The sequence below is a fragment of the Leptonychotes weddellii genome, chromosome 8 (genome assembly GCF_054177405.1).
Source record: "Leptonychotes weddellii isolate Sample4059 chromosome 8, ASM5417740v2, whole genome shotgun sequence".
NCBI lineage: Eukaryota > Metazoa > Chordata > Mammalia > Carnivora > Phocidae > Leptonychotes > Leptonychotes weddellii.
The window spans coordinates 130,446,109-130,462,397 of record NC_138376.1 but is presented as its reverse complement, the minus strand read 5'-3'; the positions used below and the strand labels follow the sequence as shown (position 1 = coordinate 130,462,397).

At 47.4% G+C, this 16,289-nt stretch overlaps 1 protein-coding gene across 1 annotated transcript in view; it reads left to right on the top strand.

Moving 5' to 3' along the window:
- Nucleotides 1-10,995, top strand: part of WDR27 (WD repeat domain 27) — a 79,877-nt gene extending 68,882 nt beyond the window's left edge. Inside the window, 1 exon segment of the mRNA XM_081829390.1 lies at nucleotides 8,577-10,995. Within this exon segment, the coding sequence (XP_081685516.1) occupies nucleotides 8,577-8,870 (294 nt within the window). The 3' untranslated portion in view covers nucleotides 8,871-10,995.
- Nucleotides 10,996-16,289: the final 5,294 nt, after the last annotated feature.

Genomic DNA, 16,289 nt, shown 5'->3' with positions numbered 1-16,289 from the left:
ATAACATAATAAAATTTAAAAAAGGAATTTCTAAAGATGAGTCTATTTTTTCTCCGTGTTGCTGATTTTAATTTTTTTTAAATTTTATTCATTTATTTTAGAGATAGAGCGAGTGAGTGGGGGGAAGGGCAGGGACAGAGGGAGAAGCAGACTCCATGCTCAGCCTAGAGCCTGACGCAGGGCTCGATCCCGGGACCCTGAGAACATGACCTGAGCTGAAATCAAGTCAGACGCTGAACCGACTGAGCCACCCAGGTACCTCTGTTCCTATTAGCAGTTGGTCCCAATTCCCACATCCCAGACCCCTGGCAATCACTGATCTTCCTTCTGTGTCTTTGGATTTGCCTGTTTTGCATATGTCATAGAAGTGGAATCTTACGATAATGTCCTTTGTGTCTAGTATCTGTAGCGTAATGTTTTCAAGGCTCATCCATGTTGTACTATGTATCTGCACTTCATTTCTTTTTGTGGCTGAGGATGATTTCATAGTATGGATAGCCCACATTTTGTTGATGACTTTTTGGATTGTTTCCACTTTTTGGCTACAGTAGATAATGTTGACTGTGAAGATTCAGGCACATTTTTTTGTCTAAACATATCTTTCAGTTCTCTTGTGTATAGACCTAGGAGTGGAATTTCTGGGTCATATGGTAATTCTATTTTTAACTATTTGAGAAGCTGCCAAAATTATATGGTGGCTGCAGTATTTTAGATTCCCATTAGCAATGTGTAAGGGTCCTGATTTCTCCACATCTTTGCCAGCACTTATTTTTGATTTTTTTTATTATAGCTATTCTAGTGGGTGTGAAGTGGCATCTTGTGGTTTCGATTTGCATTTCCCTAATGATTAGTAAGTGAATATCTTCTTGTGTACTTGTTGGCCATTTCTATGTCTCTGTGTCTTCTTTGGAGAAATTCTATTCAAATCTTTTAGAGAAACTCTATTGAAATACTCTGCCCATTGTTAATTGAGTTATTTGACATTTATTATTTAGTTTTCATAGTTCTTTATATGTTCTGGATGTTAGACCCTCATCAGATATGTGACTGGCAACTGTTTTCTCTCATCCTGTGGATGGTCTTTTTACTTTTTTTATGGCATCCCTTAGCACAGGAGAGTTAATTTTCCATAGGATGGAAGGTAGGGGTCCAAATCCCTCCCTCCCCTTTTTTTTGCCTGTGGATATGCAGTTATTTTATACCATTTGTTGAAAGAATGATTCTTTTCCTTCACTGAATAGTCTTGGAACCCTTGTTAGAGGTCAGTTGACCATGGATTATAGGTGTATTTCTGGACTCTCAGCTCTACTCCATTGTTTTTTATGTCTGTCCTTATGACACTGCCATGCTGTCTTGGCTAATGTAGCTTTGTAGTCAGTGTGGAAAGTGGGAGGTGTGAGTCTTCCAGCTTTGTTTTTCTTCAAGATTGTTTCGGCTGTTCAGGGTCTCGTGCATTTCCATGTGAGTTTTAGGTTCAGATTGTCTTTTTGTACGTACAAAAATTTTGATAGGGATTACACTGAACCTATAATTGAATTTGGGGGGTATTGCCATTATAACAATATTGTTTTCCATTTTATGAATATGGGATGTCTTTTTGTTTATGTAGATCTTATTTAATTTCTCACAACGTTTCATAATTTTCATTGTAAAAGTCGTGCATATATTTTGCTAAATTAATTCCTGAGTATTTTACTCTTTTTGATGCTACTGTAAATGAAATTATTTTCTTAATTTAATTTGAGAATGTTCACTGCTAGTGTATAGACATGCAATTAACTTTTGTATGTTTATCTTGTATTCCACAACCTAGCTGAACTAGCTTATTAGTTATAATAGTTATTTTTAATGGATTTTTTTAACTTTCAATATGTAAGATCATGTCATATGCAAATAGAGATAGTTTTATTTCTTCCTTTCCATTTTAGATGGCTTTTATTTCTTCTTCTTGTCTAATTGCTCTGGCTGGAACCTCTAGTACAATGTTTTATGGAAGTTATGAAAGCAGATATCCTCATCATATTCCAGATCTTAAGGGAAAGTTTTCAGTTTTTCACCATTAAGTGTGACCTTCGCTGTGGTTTTTTCATAAATGGTAGAGGAAAGTCTCCTCTGTGCCTAGTCTGTTAAGTGTTTTTATTATCATCAAAGGATGTTGCATATTTTCAAATTTTTTTTTGTATCTGTTGAGATAATCATATGTTTTTTATTCCATTGTTATGGTTTATTGCATGAATTGATTTTTGTGTGGCCTACTAACCTTGAATTTCTGGGATAAATCCCACTTAATCATAGTGTATAAGCTTTTTATATGTTGCTGCATTCAGTTCTTCTGTATTTTGTTGAGGATTTTTGCATCTGTATCTGTAGGGGATATTGTTCTGTAAATTTCTTTCCCCATCGTATCATTGCCTGGCTTTTGTATCAGGGAAATACTGGTCTCACAGAATGAGTTCTGAAGTGTTCTTTCCTCATCTGTTGTGTGGAAAATTTAATAATTACTGGTATAAATCCTTCTTTATATTGTCAGCAGAATTCAGCAGTAAAGATATCCAGTCCTGAGTGTTTCTTTGTTGGAGGTTTTAATTATCATCACCATCATCATCATCACTGACTCAATCTTCTTAACTGTTATAGATCTATTTCTTCTTGAGTCAGTTTTGGTAGTTTGTATGTTTACATGAATGTGTCCATTTCATGTAGGCTATCTGATTTGCTGGGACACCATGGTTTGTGCTGTCGCTTATGATCTTTTTATTTCCTTAAAGTCAGTCATAATGTCTCACTCCTGATTTTAGTAACTTGTGTCTTCTCTTTCTTTTATGCATTGTTTGCCCATCAACATGGATGTATAGTTATTATTTATAATTATTGCTTTATGCATCTATCTTTTAGATCAGATTGAAAATAAAAGGAGCTACCAACAAAAGTTCATTTATGCTATCCTTCATATTTACCTATTTAGTTACCTTTGCTGGTGTTCTTCATATGGACTTGAGTTATTACCTGGTTTCTTTCCATTCATCCTGAAGGGCTCCCTCCAGCATTGGTGGTAGGGAAGGTCTGCTAGCAACACACCTTCTTAATGTTTATCTGGGGATGTCTTAATTTTTCCTATATTTTCAAAAGATAGTTTTGCTGGATATAGAATGATTGACTGAAAGATCTTTTTTTTTTTTCTTTCAGCACTTTGTATATGACACCCTGCTGCCTTTTGAACTCCATGGTTTCGGATGAGAAATCCAAATGTTAATCTTATTTATGATCATTTGTACACAATGAATTGCTTATGTCTTGCTGCTTTCAAGATTGTCTTTTTGTTTAGTCTTTGGATCACTTCAAGTTCTATTAGCACGCAAATGGATTAGAATTCACAGTTGCACAATATTTGTTATATAAGGCAGAGTATTTTAATGGTATATGATTATTGCACATCTCCTGATTATTGTCTCCCTGGAAATTTCAAATGACCGTGATGTGTGCCCATTTCCTACCATCAAAGGGAAGACATGATTAAACTGGAGAACATGGAGAAATTAGTGCTTGGACCCCCTCCAAGTGTAGCTTGTACAGTTGGGGCACTTCAGTTTTTAGCTCAGATAAAATACTATGCATTTGCTGAGAAATCCCAATTCCACTGGAAACAGAAAAATGTTGTAAAAACTTAAATGTGTACCGTAGAGTTAATGTCTGGAAGATTATGAGTTTACCAGCTTAGAAGATGTTAGCTAGCATATATATTCCGATAGATACAGCACCTGAGGGAGGGTTTGGAGGCAGGCTAGGAAAGTGAGTGTTTCTCAAAGTGTGGTCCCTGGACCAGCAGCACCAGCATCACTTGGGAACTTGTTAGGAATGCAGATTCTCGGGTCCTCCACCCAGTCCTACTGGATACAAAAGTCTGGGGGGTAAGGCCCAGCAATCCGTATTTTAACTGGCCTTCCAGATGATTCTGATCACGAGAAAAACTGAGAACCACTGGTATAGCGGTTGAGGGAACTGGATGCTTCTCAGCTGTCTGTGTCCCGCTGAAGCTCCGGGGTTCCTTTGAAGACACAGGCTCTAACTGGGTAGGTCTGGGTGGTCCAGAAACTCTGCTTTCTAACAAACCACAAGGGGTGGTGATTGCTGCTGTCTGGGGCTGCCCCTGGGCTAGGGCCTGCTTCCGTGCACTCGAGTCTGATCCCGGCTCTGCTGGCAACAGGCCCACCTGCAACACAGTACGCAAACCATCTGAGTCTTGTTTCCTTGTGAACGGAAAGGGAGAACGGTTGCGTCTGTGCCGTGGTGGTGTTGGTGTGCCTGCCTGCCTGTGGGAGGAGCAGCACGGATAGTGGCTGCAGGGCTTAATACGGGTGGCAGCCGGCAAAGCAGGGAGACACTCCCAAAGGCAGCTTTTCTTCCCTGTCTCTGCCTGTGTCCATGAACTGAAGTTTGTCCTGACAATGAGCAGGTGATTTTCAGCTGGCTGGAGCTTGCCAGGACCTTAGGAATACTCTACAGTAACTTAACCAGCAGTATCGAGGCTGGTCCATCTTTGGGCAGTCTGGGCTTCTGCCAAGGGGGATTTGCTCAGCTGTAGCCGGCCGCGATCACAAGGAAGGCCACGTGCCCCTCATGATCCACAGGCAGGAGGAGAGCCCAGGAGTCCTGTGTTCCCTGACAGATGTCATGTAAGGATCTTTGGCAGATTATACAAAGAGTATAAGGTTTCACTTCCTTTGTAGAAAACGCTCTACTGCCTAAAATGATTGATATTCATAAAAGCCTTGAAATAATGTAGCTTGCGAGACATGATGCCTTCATCTAAGAAAGAGGTGTGCCGCGCTTCCCAGAATCACTATGGCAATATTCTGCTGCACAACGCAGTTGGACGAGTTTTGCAGTAAACAGAGGAATTTCCATTATTTAGATTTCTACCATTAATGTCTTACCACTCTTGCTTTATCACACAACTGTCCACTCATCTTGCCTCTGTCCACTCAGCAATCCATCCAATTTGGGATGCATTTCAAAGTAAATTTTACACGTCAGTACACTTCCCCGAAAACCTCTAGTTTTCAGCGTGCTTTTAACCTATTACTACCTTTTTGAACCAGAATTTTGTCCCCCTTATGAGCAGACCTTCCTTTTTAGTACATAGGAGCGCAGTGCTGTGCCAGGGACAGAATTAAAAATAGATGGTTTGGCTTTTTATTTTATGGCTTATTGGCTGGAGTCTTGTGCAGGGGCAGAGCTGATTGACAAAGGTTTCAACTCATGGCGAAAGGGTGTGTTAATGACCAGAGTTTGATTGGGAATGGCTTGTGGGAATATGGGGCCGGCCCAGGAAATTACAGCACACATTGAAAATGTGAGCAAGCCGCGTGCACTTGAAAACTTGCAGCTAACGTGGTTAAGCTTACATTTTCCTCTTCCAAGTCAAACTCTCTCATCTTCCTCTCAAAAAAAGGAGCATTAGTGAGGGGGTGGATGACAGGCTGTATGTCGGGGGACGCTCTCGGGAGCTGGAAAGAGTCCCGTTCTTCCCAGAAGTGTTTACGCAGCGGATGGGTGAGGCTCCCCCTGGTGCTGCAATGTCTGCACTGAGATGTCCTGCAACTCAGGGCCCTTGATCTGAACGGTTCTTGCTTTCCGGGAAGTTACCATGGGCCAGCTGCTTGCACAGCCCCTGAGTCTTCCTCACCTTGTGGCTGGGAGCCCATGAATTAGCCTCTGCACTCCAACACTCTGGAGGCTGGAGAAGCTCACTAACGGGACAGCCCAGCATTCCCAGCCCGCCCCTGCATCCCGGGGGCTGTGTGCATGGCCCGGCCACAGGGTCTTTTTCAAGGACACAGTGGAGGTAGACCTGTCAGATGTTGTTTGCTTGCCACGTGTGATGAGAGGTGGGCAGTTCATGGTGGGTCAGGGAGCCCTGACAATGTTCTGAACCCATAAAAGACACAGTTCAAGTACCGACTAGCTGCTGCTGCCCACTAAGTTCTTCGCTGCCCTCCAAGAATCCATGAGTATGTTACTTTCATGGTAATGGGGAATTGAGACAGATGGATTAGGGCTGCCAATCACCTGAGCTTGCAATGGAGACAGTCCTGAGTTATACAGGTGGGCCTGGTCTAATCACGTGTCCTGGGGAGGTGGGCAGAAGAGAAAGATGGGATGTGGGCTTCACAGGTGGGGAAGGGGCCGTGGGCCAACGACTGTGGTCAGCCTAGACGTGGGAACACGGCCCTGCTAACACTTAGCCCAGTGGGACCCACTTGGGACTTCTGACCCACAGAACTGTAGGATGCTAACCTGGTGTTGGTTTGAGCCACTAAACATTTGGGAGTTTGTCCTGCCAGCAGAGGCAACAGAGTGCAGTGTGGACGGGCCGTGTCCTAGGGCCTGTGTCAGACTTCAGTCGTAGTGATGGGACTTTGAATGGGACAAGTGTTTAGGGTCTTGTCCTGTGGTCTCCTGTATTCATACAGCCAGGGTCCTTAAGAGGCCCGGATCCTGCCCGCAGTGAGGGAGAGCCCAGCCACGTCCCTGTCCCCTTCTCCTCTGTACGTGCCACGTGCTCATGCCACCATCTCTCTCTCCGTCAGTGGGACTCCACACTCACTCGTCCATCCCCTGCCCCTCAGGTCCTGGTACTGCTGAGTATCTGGCTGGCTGTCCATGGGTTTAGTTGTGGGCAAGTGTCAGGCTGCTTAGGTCTACCTTGTTTACAGAGAACCTTCTGGAATAACTGGATCCCAGACCCAAGCACATGGAGGGTGCTGCTCCGTTGACTCACCTCCTTGGCCAGCTTGCTGGGCGTGGCTGCGAGCGGTGATTCTCCAGCTTGTGTCCACCAGGCAGGGCTGTGTTAAGGCTTCTGGTGGTCACTGATCAGACGACCTCAGAATCCTAACTTCATTTTACCTGTGCATCCTCAATAATTACCCAACAGGACCTGGTGAGATAAAGGGCCAGGTGAGACCCCGTTAGTTCAAATTCACCAAGTAGAATATCCAGTGTATGTTACAGCCCCCAAGGAAAGTCTGTCTTCACCCGTCTTCGTGTACTTTGGCTGCTTGTCAGAAAGCTCACTGCATTTTCTTGTGTTGGCTACTTTCATTTTTGTTAAATGTCTTTGAGCAATAACTTCTTTCTCCTTGTATTTTGCTGATGGTTGGATTTGTGGCATAAAGAGTGCTGTTTATCTTGGCATAGTACCTGGCACAGTTGCTCTCTGTTGCGTGTGTTGGGAGTAGGTGTTGGTCAGTATTGCTAGGAAAAAGGAAACATAAGCAACCATCCCAGAATTCAGAGGCTTCGAATGACAACTGCTTGTCTTCACCAGCGTGTGGTTTGCTTGTCTGGGTCTGTTGTGCTGGGGACGCTGGGGATGCTGGGGACGCTGGGGATGCTGGGGATTCTGGGGATGCTGGGGACTGGGGACGCCGGGGACACTGGGAACACTGGGGACGCTGGGGATTCTGGGGATGCTGGGGACACGGGATGCTGGGGATTCTGGGGACGCTGGGGACGCTGGGGATTCTGGGGATGCTGGGGATTCTGGGGTTGCTGGGGATGCTGGGGACACTGGAGCTTCTGGGGACACTGGGAACGCTGGGGACGCTGGGGATTCTGGGGACGCTGGGGACGCTGGGGATGCTGGGGATTCTGGGGACGCCGGTCCAAGATAAGCTCGAGCCCGGCTGGGCCACTCTGCCTCCACCTGCAGGTGGATGTGGTGGGTGTGGTCTGCAAGATGCAACAAGATGCAGGTATCTCTGTGAACCAGTGGGGATTTCAGCTCCCGCTGCACCAAAGTGAGTGTGATCACATGGTTGCCATGCACACATACTTGCTTGCCAAGTTGCAGGAGCAACCAGGGCTTCTCTCTCTGCCGCCTTCCGTCTCCCACCCCAGTGCTTCCGCTGGCGGGTTCAGGCTGGAGACTTCCTGGCAGAAATTCTGGGGCCCATGGAACCCCGTGGCACAGGGGCCATAATTCTGGTCCCCAGAACATGTGAAGCAGGGTCTCTGTGAGCGTCCTGCTCTGTGCAGATTACATGCACCACCTGGCCTGGCCTGCCTGCACGGGGCAGCTGGGGGCCTTTCCATGGCACCCAGGGGACAGGCAAGAAAGACCTCAGCGGATGAGGGTGCAGGAGGCCCACTGTGGTGTCCACCGTCCGCACAGACAGAGGAGCTGCCCGCCTCTGACCTCCAGCCTTTCCTGCGTTTCAGGGATGGCAGCGTGCAGCCCATTTTCACCTGGCCGAGAGACGCTTCTGTGAGAGCTGTGGACAACGGGAGGCGTGGGGGGCCGCCCCCCGGGCCTTGGGGGGGGTTTCTCCCCCAGCCTCCAGCTCACGAGGCTCACCCCGGGAGATGCTGTTTGCATGAGGCCCTCGAGGCCGTGGGCTGGCGGGAGACGGGGTCCTGCTGAGTGACGCTGGGGTGACCCAAGGTCAGACGAGGCAGCACATGGTGGTCTTGAGATGGGTGTGCTCGGGCGCGGACGGCCGCCGGCCCTGCTGGACTGGAACTCACCTGCAACGGCAGCTCCCTTTCAGGCCTGCCACTGTTTTCCCACACAGGCCACATCGGGATTTCAGGAAACAAAAGTCTTTGTTTTCCAAGTCTGGCAGCAGCGTGAATCTCCGCACATCCCCCGCGGACGAGAGCGCCATCCTCTCCTGCGACAGCCTCGGTCCTGCCAAGCAGGGAGCTGGTGTGGGCAGGTGCCAACTGCTGAGCGAGCGTTCCTGCTGTGCCTGGAGCCAAGAGGGACTGGGGTGTCCTCAGGGCCAGGCTGTCATCCTGGCCTGCCTGCTCTAGGGGGACAGGGCCTGAGGCCTCCTGAACGGGGCCAGCACGTGGCTGGCCTGTGATCAGGCCGTGTCCTCTGAGCCTCCGGGATCAAGGCAGCCTGTGAGCCTGGCTCGGGCATCATCGGGGACCCAGGGAGCCTGCCTGCGGGTGGCATCCGCCTCGGTTGCCCTGGCCACGGAACCTCTGAGCGCAGGGCTGTTCACACGAGTGCTGTTCTGCTGGACGGTTCCCAGCCCCGCGGTAAAGGGCTGTCATAGAGGCAAGTGCCATGGTCTGGGTGTGGTGTGCGTCACAAATGAGTCCACATTCCAGCAGCACAGTCTTTGGATTTCTTTCTGGATAATATTCCAAGACGCTTCTGGCACATGCACCCCATTCAGCACAGGCCACTGTCGGGCGCTGGTTGACTCGACCTCTCAGGCAGCAGCTAGAACCGCCATCGGACATCAGATGCCGCCCGGGGTAGACTCTCCCTGTCCTGTCCGGCCCCCCGAGCGGCCCTCCCACATGCTCCCCACATTGTGCTGATGTGGCCGGGAGGAATCCTGGACGCATGATGCAAGCTCCCTTCCGCGGCACCGGGCACGCGCCGGCTCCAGGTGTGCCGGTGGAGGGACCTGCTGCCTGCAGGGGTTCTGCCCTGAGCACAGGCTCACCACACTCGCTGTGAGCCTTCGCAGGGTTGGAGCTTGGTTACCTTGGATCGTGGTGGACCGCTTGCCTTTCATACAAGGAGCGGTGAGCTGTGAGCACAGCCTCCATTTCAGCTCAGAAACACGCAGACAGCGTTACTGTCCATCCTTCAGCGTAAGACACGCCCACACTTCTGGGCCGATACGGGACCTGGCCGTTGATGCCATCTGCCGACAGTGTTCACATTTCCCACGTGACCTGCACACGTGTGTGTGTGTGCGCGCGTGCGCCTGAGTACACGCAGCACCAAGGTCTATGCTGTATTATCACACGTGCGTCCACCAGCACAGTCAAGATCCAGCACATTCCGTCACTGCGAGGATCCCTCCCGGGTCCCTTTTGCACCCACACCCACTCCCCCCAGGCCTCCCCTGACTCCTGGCAGCCGGTCATCTGTTCCCATTTCCATCATGTCGTCAAGCATGTTCTATATTCACACTGTGTAACCTTCTACGATTGGCTTCTCCATGCGACGCAGTCCTCTGAAGACTCGCTGTGCCCATCAGCGGTCTTAGGACCTGGAGTGGGCGCCAGAACGCAGTGCCCTGTACTCCAAGTGGAGGAGCACTGAGCGCTCATGTGCAGAGGTTGCTGTGTCCCCACGGTGGCTGCGTGTGTACTGTTGTCCAGACCATACTCGATGTCCCCCAGCCAAGTGGGACGAACGCTGTTCTTCCCCAGTTGCTGGCGGGGCTGTCCTCCCTCCCCGACTGCCCTGCTACCTTCATCAGGGGTCAGCCGCCAAGTCTGTGTGTGCTGGCCTCAGGTGGCTGTTCTGGCCTGGCGGTCTGCGAGCCAGCTCTCTGCCGCACCCCTTCCTCTTGAACCCCGCCGTGTGCAGGAGGGTCATTCTTCCCGCTTGGTCTCTCTTTTTCAACACTGTTTCATCTATTCAACTATTCTGTGGCCTTCCTATGCAAAATTAAGAAGAAATTTGTCTATCTGTACAAAATCAAAAAAGAAAAAATGCTGAAGATTTGAGAATCATATTAAGCTTATAGACCAAGTTGGGGAAAAGTGACACCTTCTTGATTTGAGTCACCACTTCATGAACTCACATACATGGTTGCCCAACCACCCTGTCAACCTTCACTACTTATAGTCTGACTTTCTTTGTGGAAACTTGCGTTCCAAGATCGTATCGGCTGTTTTAATGCTAATTCAGCCATGAGTCTGATTCCTTCATTTCCTCATTAGTTGATGTGTGAGCTGATTGTTTCCCATTTTATTTTCTTTTATTTATTTTAAGCAGCTGCAAATACTTCTTGAAGTAAGAAATCTTAAGTCGCTAGTCAGCAGTATACCCCAGGAAGCCCTCCTGCATAGCATATCCGCATATGCTTATCTTTAACTTCCCTGTTTCTATGAACTTAAAACTTCTAGGATTTCCTTTTTATATCCCATGACATATTTTATAATTTCACTTATAATCATGATTTTTAGATTATGCATTTTATCTAATGTCTGTACAATTTCTGCTTCCACACTATGTCGTGCAGTGTAAGTACCTACAGGCACAGATTGTCCCTCAGGTCACCGTGTCCCTGGAGCATCTTCATAAATGCTGCTGTGCATGTTCCAGTGTGTATCGATCATCTGAGCTTCAGATTCATGCCTGACAGAGGAAGAGTGGTCCTGGCCCACACAGGGTCAGCAGCCACACACCTTCCTGTTCAGAGATGAGCAGACGGAACCCTGTGTTGCAACAGATCCAAGGATCCAGGAAGCACATTTTTGGTGATTTGTGTGATCATCGATTTGGCTAATTCTCCAGGCTGGAATTTTAATCCCTGTGACTAAACCCTGGTGTTCTTCATTTTGTTCCAACCAACACTGACTGAGAACTTTGTTAACGGCTCCTTGCGCACTCTTCCAGTTAACTCCATGATGGCCTAACTGGAGGGGCATTTTTCTCACCACTTGTCATGAGGGGACCTGAGATCCTGCCCAGGTCACCACCTGGAACCATGACTCAAATACAGCTTAGTTTTCTTTGTCAGATTCCAAGTAAAATACGGCGAACTGCTTGTTAACGGCCTCGCTCCGTGGACTAACCTAATGCTAGTCCTCACGGGAGTCTCTCCACTCCCATTGATGCTGTTTCTCCTCTTGTTTCCTTCCTTCTGCATTTAGTATCATTCATTCACATGCTTCCACTCTTCGAGATGAATATTTCACTGATTTATTTTCAGACTGTTTTTCTTCATGTTTGCATTTGAAGCTATAAATTTCTCTCAAAGTATCAGCTTAGTTTCAGCCGATGGGTTTTGACATGAAGCACTTTGGTTTGAATTTAATTTTAACTATTTAAAATTTCCTTTTTGGTTTCCTTTTTTTCTCAATGAGTTGCTTTTCTTTCCCCCAAAACACATGACTTCTAATCAGTTATTTCCAAAGATGGTTATTCGTATGACCTAGGCCCTGGGATAGTGACCTACTTCCTGATTAGTTCTTAAGAAATTTCCATGTGTGTCTGGAAAACATATATATAATCACGAGTTTGTTGTTACAGGATTCCACTTAATGTCTGCTGTGTCACAGCTGTTGGGTCAAACCTATAACATCACTATTCTCTCCGTACGTTTAGAATTGACGTGAAGGAAAATATGCACCTGTGTTTCTGCTGCCCCCCTTCTCCCTCCAGTGCTCCCGGACACCATCTGCTGTTGTCTGTGCTTCTCATCTTCCCAGGGACCCTGCTGTGTATTATTTTCTTATTGCCTTACGGTTTGCAGTTACAGCGATGTTCTTCTGCTACATTAGCAGAACTAAACCAGCCTACACTTCTCTGCACTGACGTGGAGCCCCTTCCCTGCTACTTACTTTCGGTCCTTCCACCTGAATTTCTTAATTCAGGTGATAGTCTACTGTCTTTCACCTGGACAACCTCACACATTTACCATTTTCTGGACTACTGACTTAATTTAGACTCACTTTTACAAATGAATTTTGCTATTTTTTATCCTGGTACTTTGATTTTTTTGTTTCTTTTTCTGTCTCTGCAAGGTTGATTTTTAATATTTTTCCCAGTGTTGGCTGAAAGCTAAAGATTATACTTCTATTTTATTGTAACTATTACCCTTAATATTGTAACTTATATACTTAGGTATAAATTTTATTGAAAAAAATCTGAAGTTACTTTGTATCATTTCCTCCTGGACAAGAACAAGAGCTCAACAGGTGCACAGAGCTTGGAGAGCATTGTTGTCCAGAGCTTGTGGTCATTGTTTGGGGTTTTGGTCAAATTCTGGTCACTGGTTTTCTCTTGAGTCTCATTTCTTCTAGGTTTTCTCATCTTGCTGAAATACATTTTTCATGATAACTTGTCCCAGTAAGGTTTTGAAATTAAGTGATAATATCTCTTGGTCTTTGTGTATCTGAAAATACCTCCATTTTGCCCTCACATCAAAATGATAGTTCAGCTTGACATAAATATGTACACCTGACGTTGACACTCTGAACGCACTATTCCATCACCTTCTTTCTTTTCTTTTTAAGATTTTATTTATTTATTTATTTGTGAGAGAGACAGAGCACAAGCAAGGGGAGTGGCAGGCAGAGGGAGAAGCAGACTCCCCACTGAGCAGGGAGCCCGACTCGGGACTCGTTCCCAGGACTCTGGGATCACGACCTGAGCCAAAGGCAGATGCTTAACTGACTGAGCCACCCAGGCGCCCCTCCATTGCCTTCTGATAGCAAACATAGCTGATGAGGAATCTGATGTCCGTTAGGTTTTCAAATACTGTTTTTTCAGCATTGCCATTAGTATTGTGGTCTGGATTCCATTCAGTATAATTTTTAAACTCTCCAGGTATCATTCATGGATTTTAACTGATCTTTCATATTTCTTAAACCAGTTTGTCTGTCACTGGAATTTTGGGTGATCCCATCATGTTATATTCTTGTGAACTAGTCCTTTCTTCAAGTGTGTTTTATCCAAGCAAACAATATTCTGCTTTTTATCCTTTCACATTGATTGCAATTTATAAAATGATTTCTAATTGTTATTTGGTTATTGTCCATTCATCTCTTCGGCGACTATAAACATACTTATTTTGAATTATTTCTCAGACCACGTTACTCAGTCTACCTTCTTCGCATTCAATGTAAATATGCATTTTGCAGTTTTAATTTACAGATTTATTTTTAGTTGAGAAAAACGCTCCAGCGTTCTCTTTCCCCACTTTTCTCTCCCTGGATTTGGATTTTGTTGGGGCCTTGGTGCAGTGTTTCCTACCTGTGGTGGAAGGACACCGGTGGGCAGCTCCCCAGTGTGCACAGGGCTGGCCGTGTCTCAGGAGTGGGGCTGGTACCTGGGCTCCCATCAGTCTGTGGAGCGTTCCTGTTTGTCGTCCTGCCACAGGCCAGGAGGCCATGGCACACGCGTGTGCTTCTGTCTCACTCCTGCTCTGGAGAAACTACCTTGTTTGGAGCCTGGCTAGGCCAGTTTGTTTTTTCTTGTGTTATGTTTTATATATAATTTCTATATGTTTGAAGTAAAGGGGATGCCTTGAAGCATGAATTTAAAACTTGATCTTAACTAGAATTTGCACTTTAGATATTGAATAATGGAACTGTAAAGGGGTTAGGAATTTGGGACTTCACATTTCAGATAAAATAATTTTAAGTACCCACACTGTCCATCCTACCCCCAGAGTAGGCACCCTCTAGAGTCATTGCCATGAATTTCATTCCACTTAGTCTAAGAAAACCTACTAAAAATTCTAGTGCGTTACCCTTAAGGAGACGGCCACGTTCTCCCATCGGTCAGCTCCTCCTCAGGTGCCGACCGCACGCCGACTGCATTCATTTCCGGGGGACCTGGAATTCCTTCCTCCTCCTTTTACAGATGTCCCTGGGTCTGTAACACTGAGCACATTTTCTGTGTGATAAAACACGTGTGTGATTCTCCCCGTACAGATTCTCTATTCAGCGTGCATTGTGTGTGCATGTGGACCTGTGGATAGTCTAAAACAGCCTGTAAAGCAGATCGGCTCTTTGGCAGTTCAGCTCCTAAACTTGGGCCCCATCATCGACACCGGTGGAGTTTGTGGTGGTCCGGGGTTATGATGCTTCATTCCCTGGAGATTTCGGGGCTGTGACAACACTCCGTGGTGCTTTAGAAGTGGAGGGTAAGACAGACACTGTACTGTGTACATTGTAGTTACTCAAAGCACGCGGTCTGCCCGTCCATACTGGAGGCTGAGGATGCCCAGGAAGACCCCCAGCTGCTTGTCTGGTTTCCACCCGTGTCTCTAAAACGTGTGCAGTTGCACTCTGCATGCAGAGTCCAGCAGCCTCCTTCCGTCTGTCGGGCAGGTGCAGAGCTGACAGAGTGCTACATCCCTGCTTCAAACAGAAGCAGCCGTGTGCTCAGCGTACACTCCGTGGAGGATGTGCTGGGAATCCAGGGGCTCCCCTGCTGAGCTTTCCCCGCACCCCAGGCCCCTGCTGAGCTTTCCCCACGCCGCAGACCCCTGCGCTCCAACCCGTAGGGCACCTACTTGAAGGAGTGTCTGCATGGTTACAAGTAGAGCTCATCCTGCAGGATCCCAGAGCTTCTCAGAGACAAGCCAACATGGTACGTACGCCTCACCCAGGCCCATCTGCTGCATGCCTAGAAAGCGGCCAGTTTGTGGGTCGCTGCAGTACCAGCTTGAACTGCTCCCCCAGGAGCCCACGGCACACAGGCTAAATCAGTGCAACACAGGGACGTTTCAGGATCGGGAAGGATGCAATTGCTTGGGTCCCATTCCTGCCAGGACACCTGGCATAAGCCTTCGTGCTGAGGAGATGTGCCGCAGAATCTGTGTGGGCACTTCATGCTCTGCGGCCCTGCCCTCTGGCCGGACTCTTCCAGAATTAACACTGGCCTGGGCTACCGTTCAGCACTGACTCACCTGGGAGAGTCCACCTTGGGTGGGCCCATGTGTCCCCGTCCAAATCTGGCCTGCACCCGCCCCCCCCTCCTGCACACGGGGCAGAAAGACTGCTAGCTCGGAGTTTGCAAAGTAGAATTACTGCAACAAGCCAGGGGAGGGGCTAGAAGGTGACCACGGAATGTTGCCACATGTTGGACTTCAGCAAGTTTAAACAAAGTGGAAATATTTACCCTGGACTAGAAACGTTTGAGAAATAATGAAATTATAGAACTGAAATCTCCGAGAGCTCCGTCTTGGCTGCACGGTAGACCCATCTGCCCATCCCAGAAACTCTGAGCTAATTGATCAGGAGCAGGGTCTGGCCAATAGCCACTGCCCCTCATGAAGCCTGAGTGATCGGGACGGTGGCCTCGGGTGGAGGCACAGAGTTCCAGTCACATGTCACAAATGCCTCTTCAGAGAGGCCGGCTGAACCCTGTGGCGGCATGTGATGCTACAGGTTTCTGAAATCCGTCAGACAGACAGAACATGGGGCAACAGGGTGCGTTCTCTAGTTCTTTTCTGCCACGATGGCTCATGAAACGAACGTTGTCAAATATCACCTAGTTTAAATCTTCGCCCTTACTGCCTTTGTCAAGGCTGGGTACCTGTTTGTTGGGGTTTCTGTTGCAGACACCGAGCAGCCTGTCCAGTAAAGGACCCCACTGGAGGGTCTGCATGCAGCAGAGGAACGGGGCCCCGCCCAGATCTACCCCTTTCAGCTCTGCAACTTTTCACACACCAGATTAACCACTTAAAAAAAGAAAACCACACTAGTTTTTTTCTCTAAGATTACCTTTACCTCTGGAATCGTGTGACTCAAATTAATGATGATGTATCAACAGAACCAGGTACTGGGGAGTT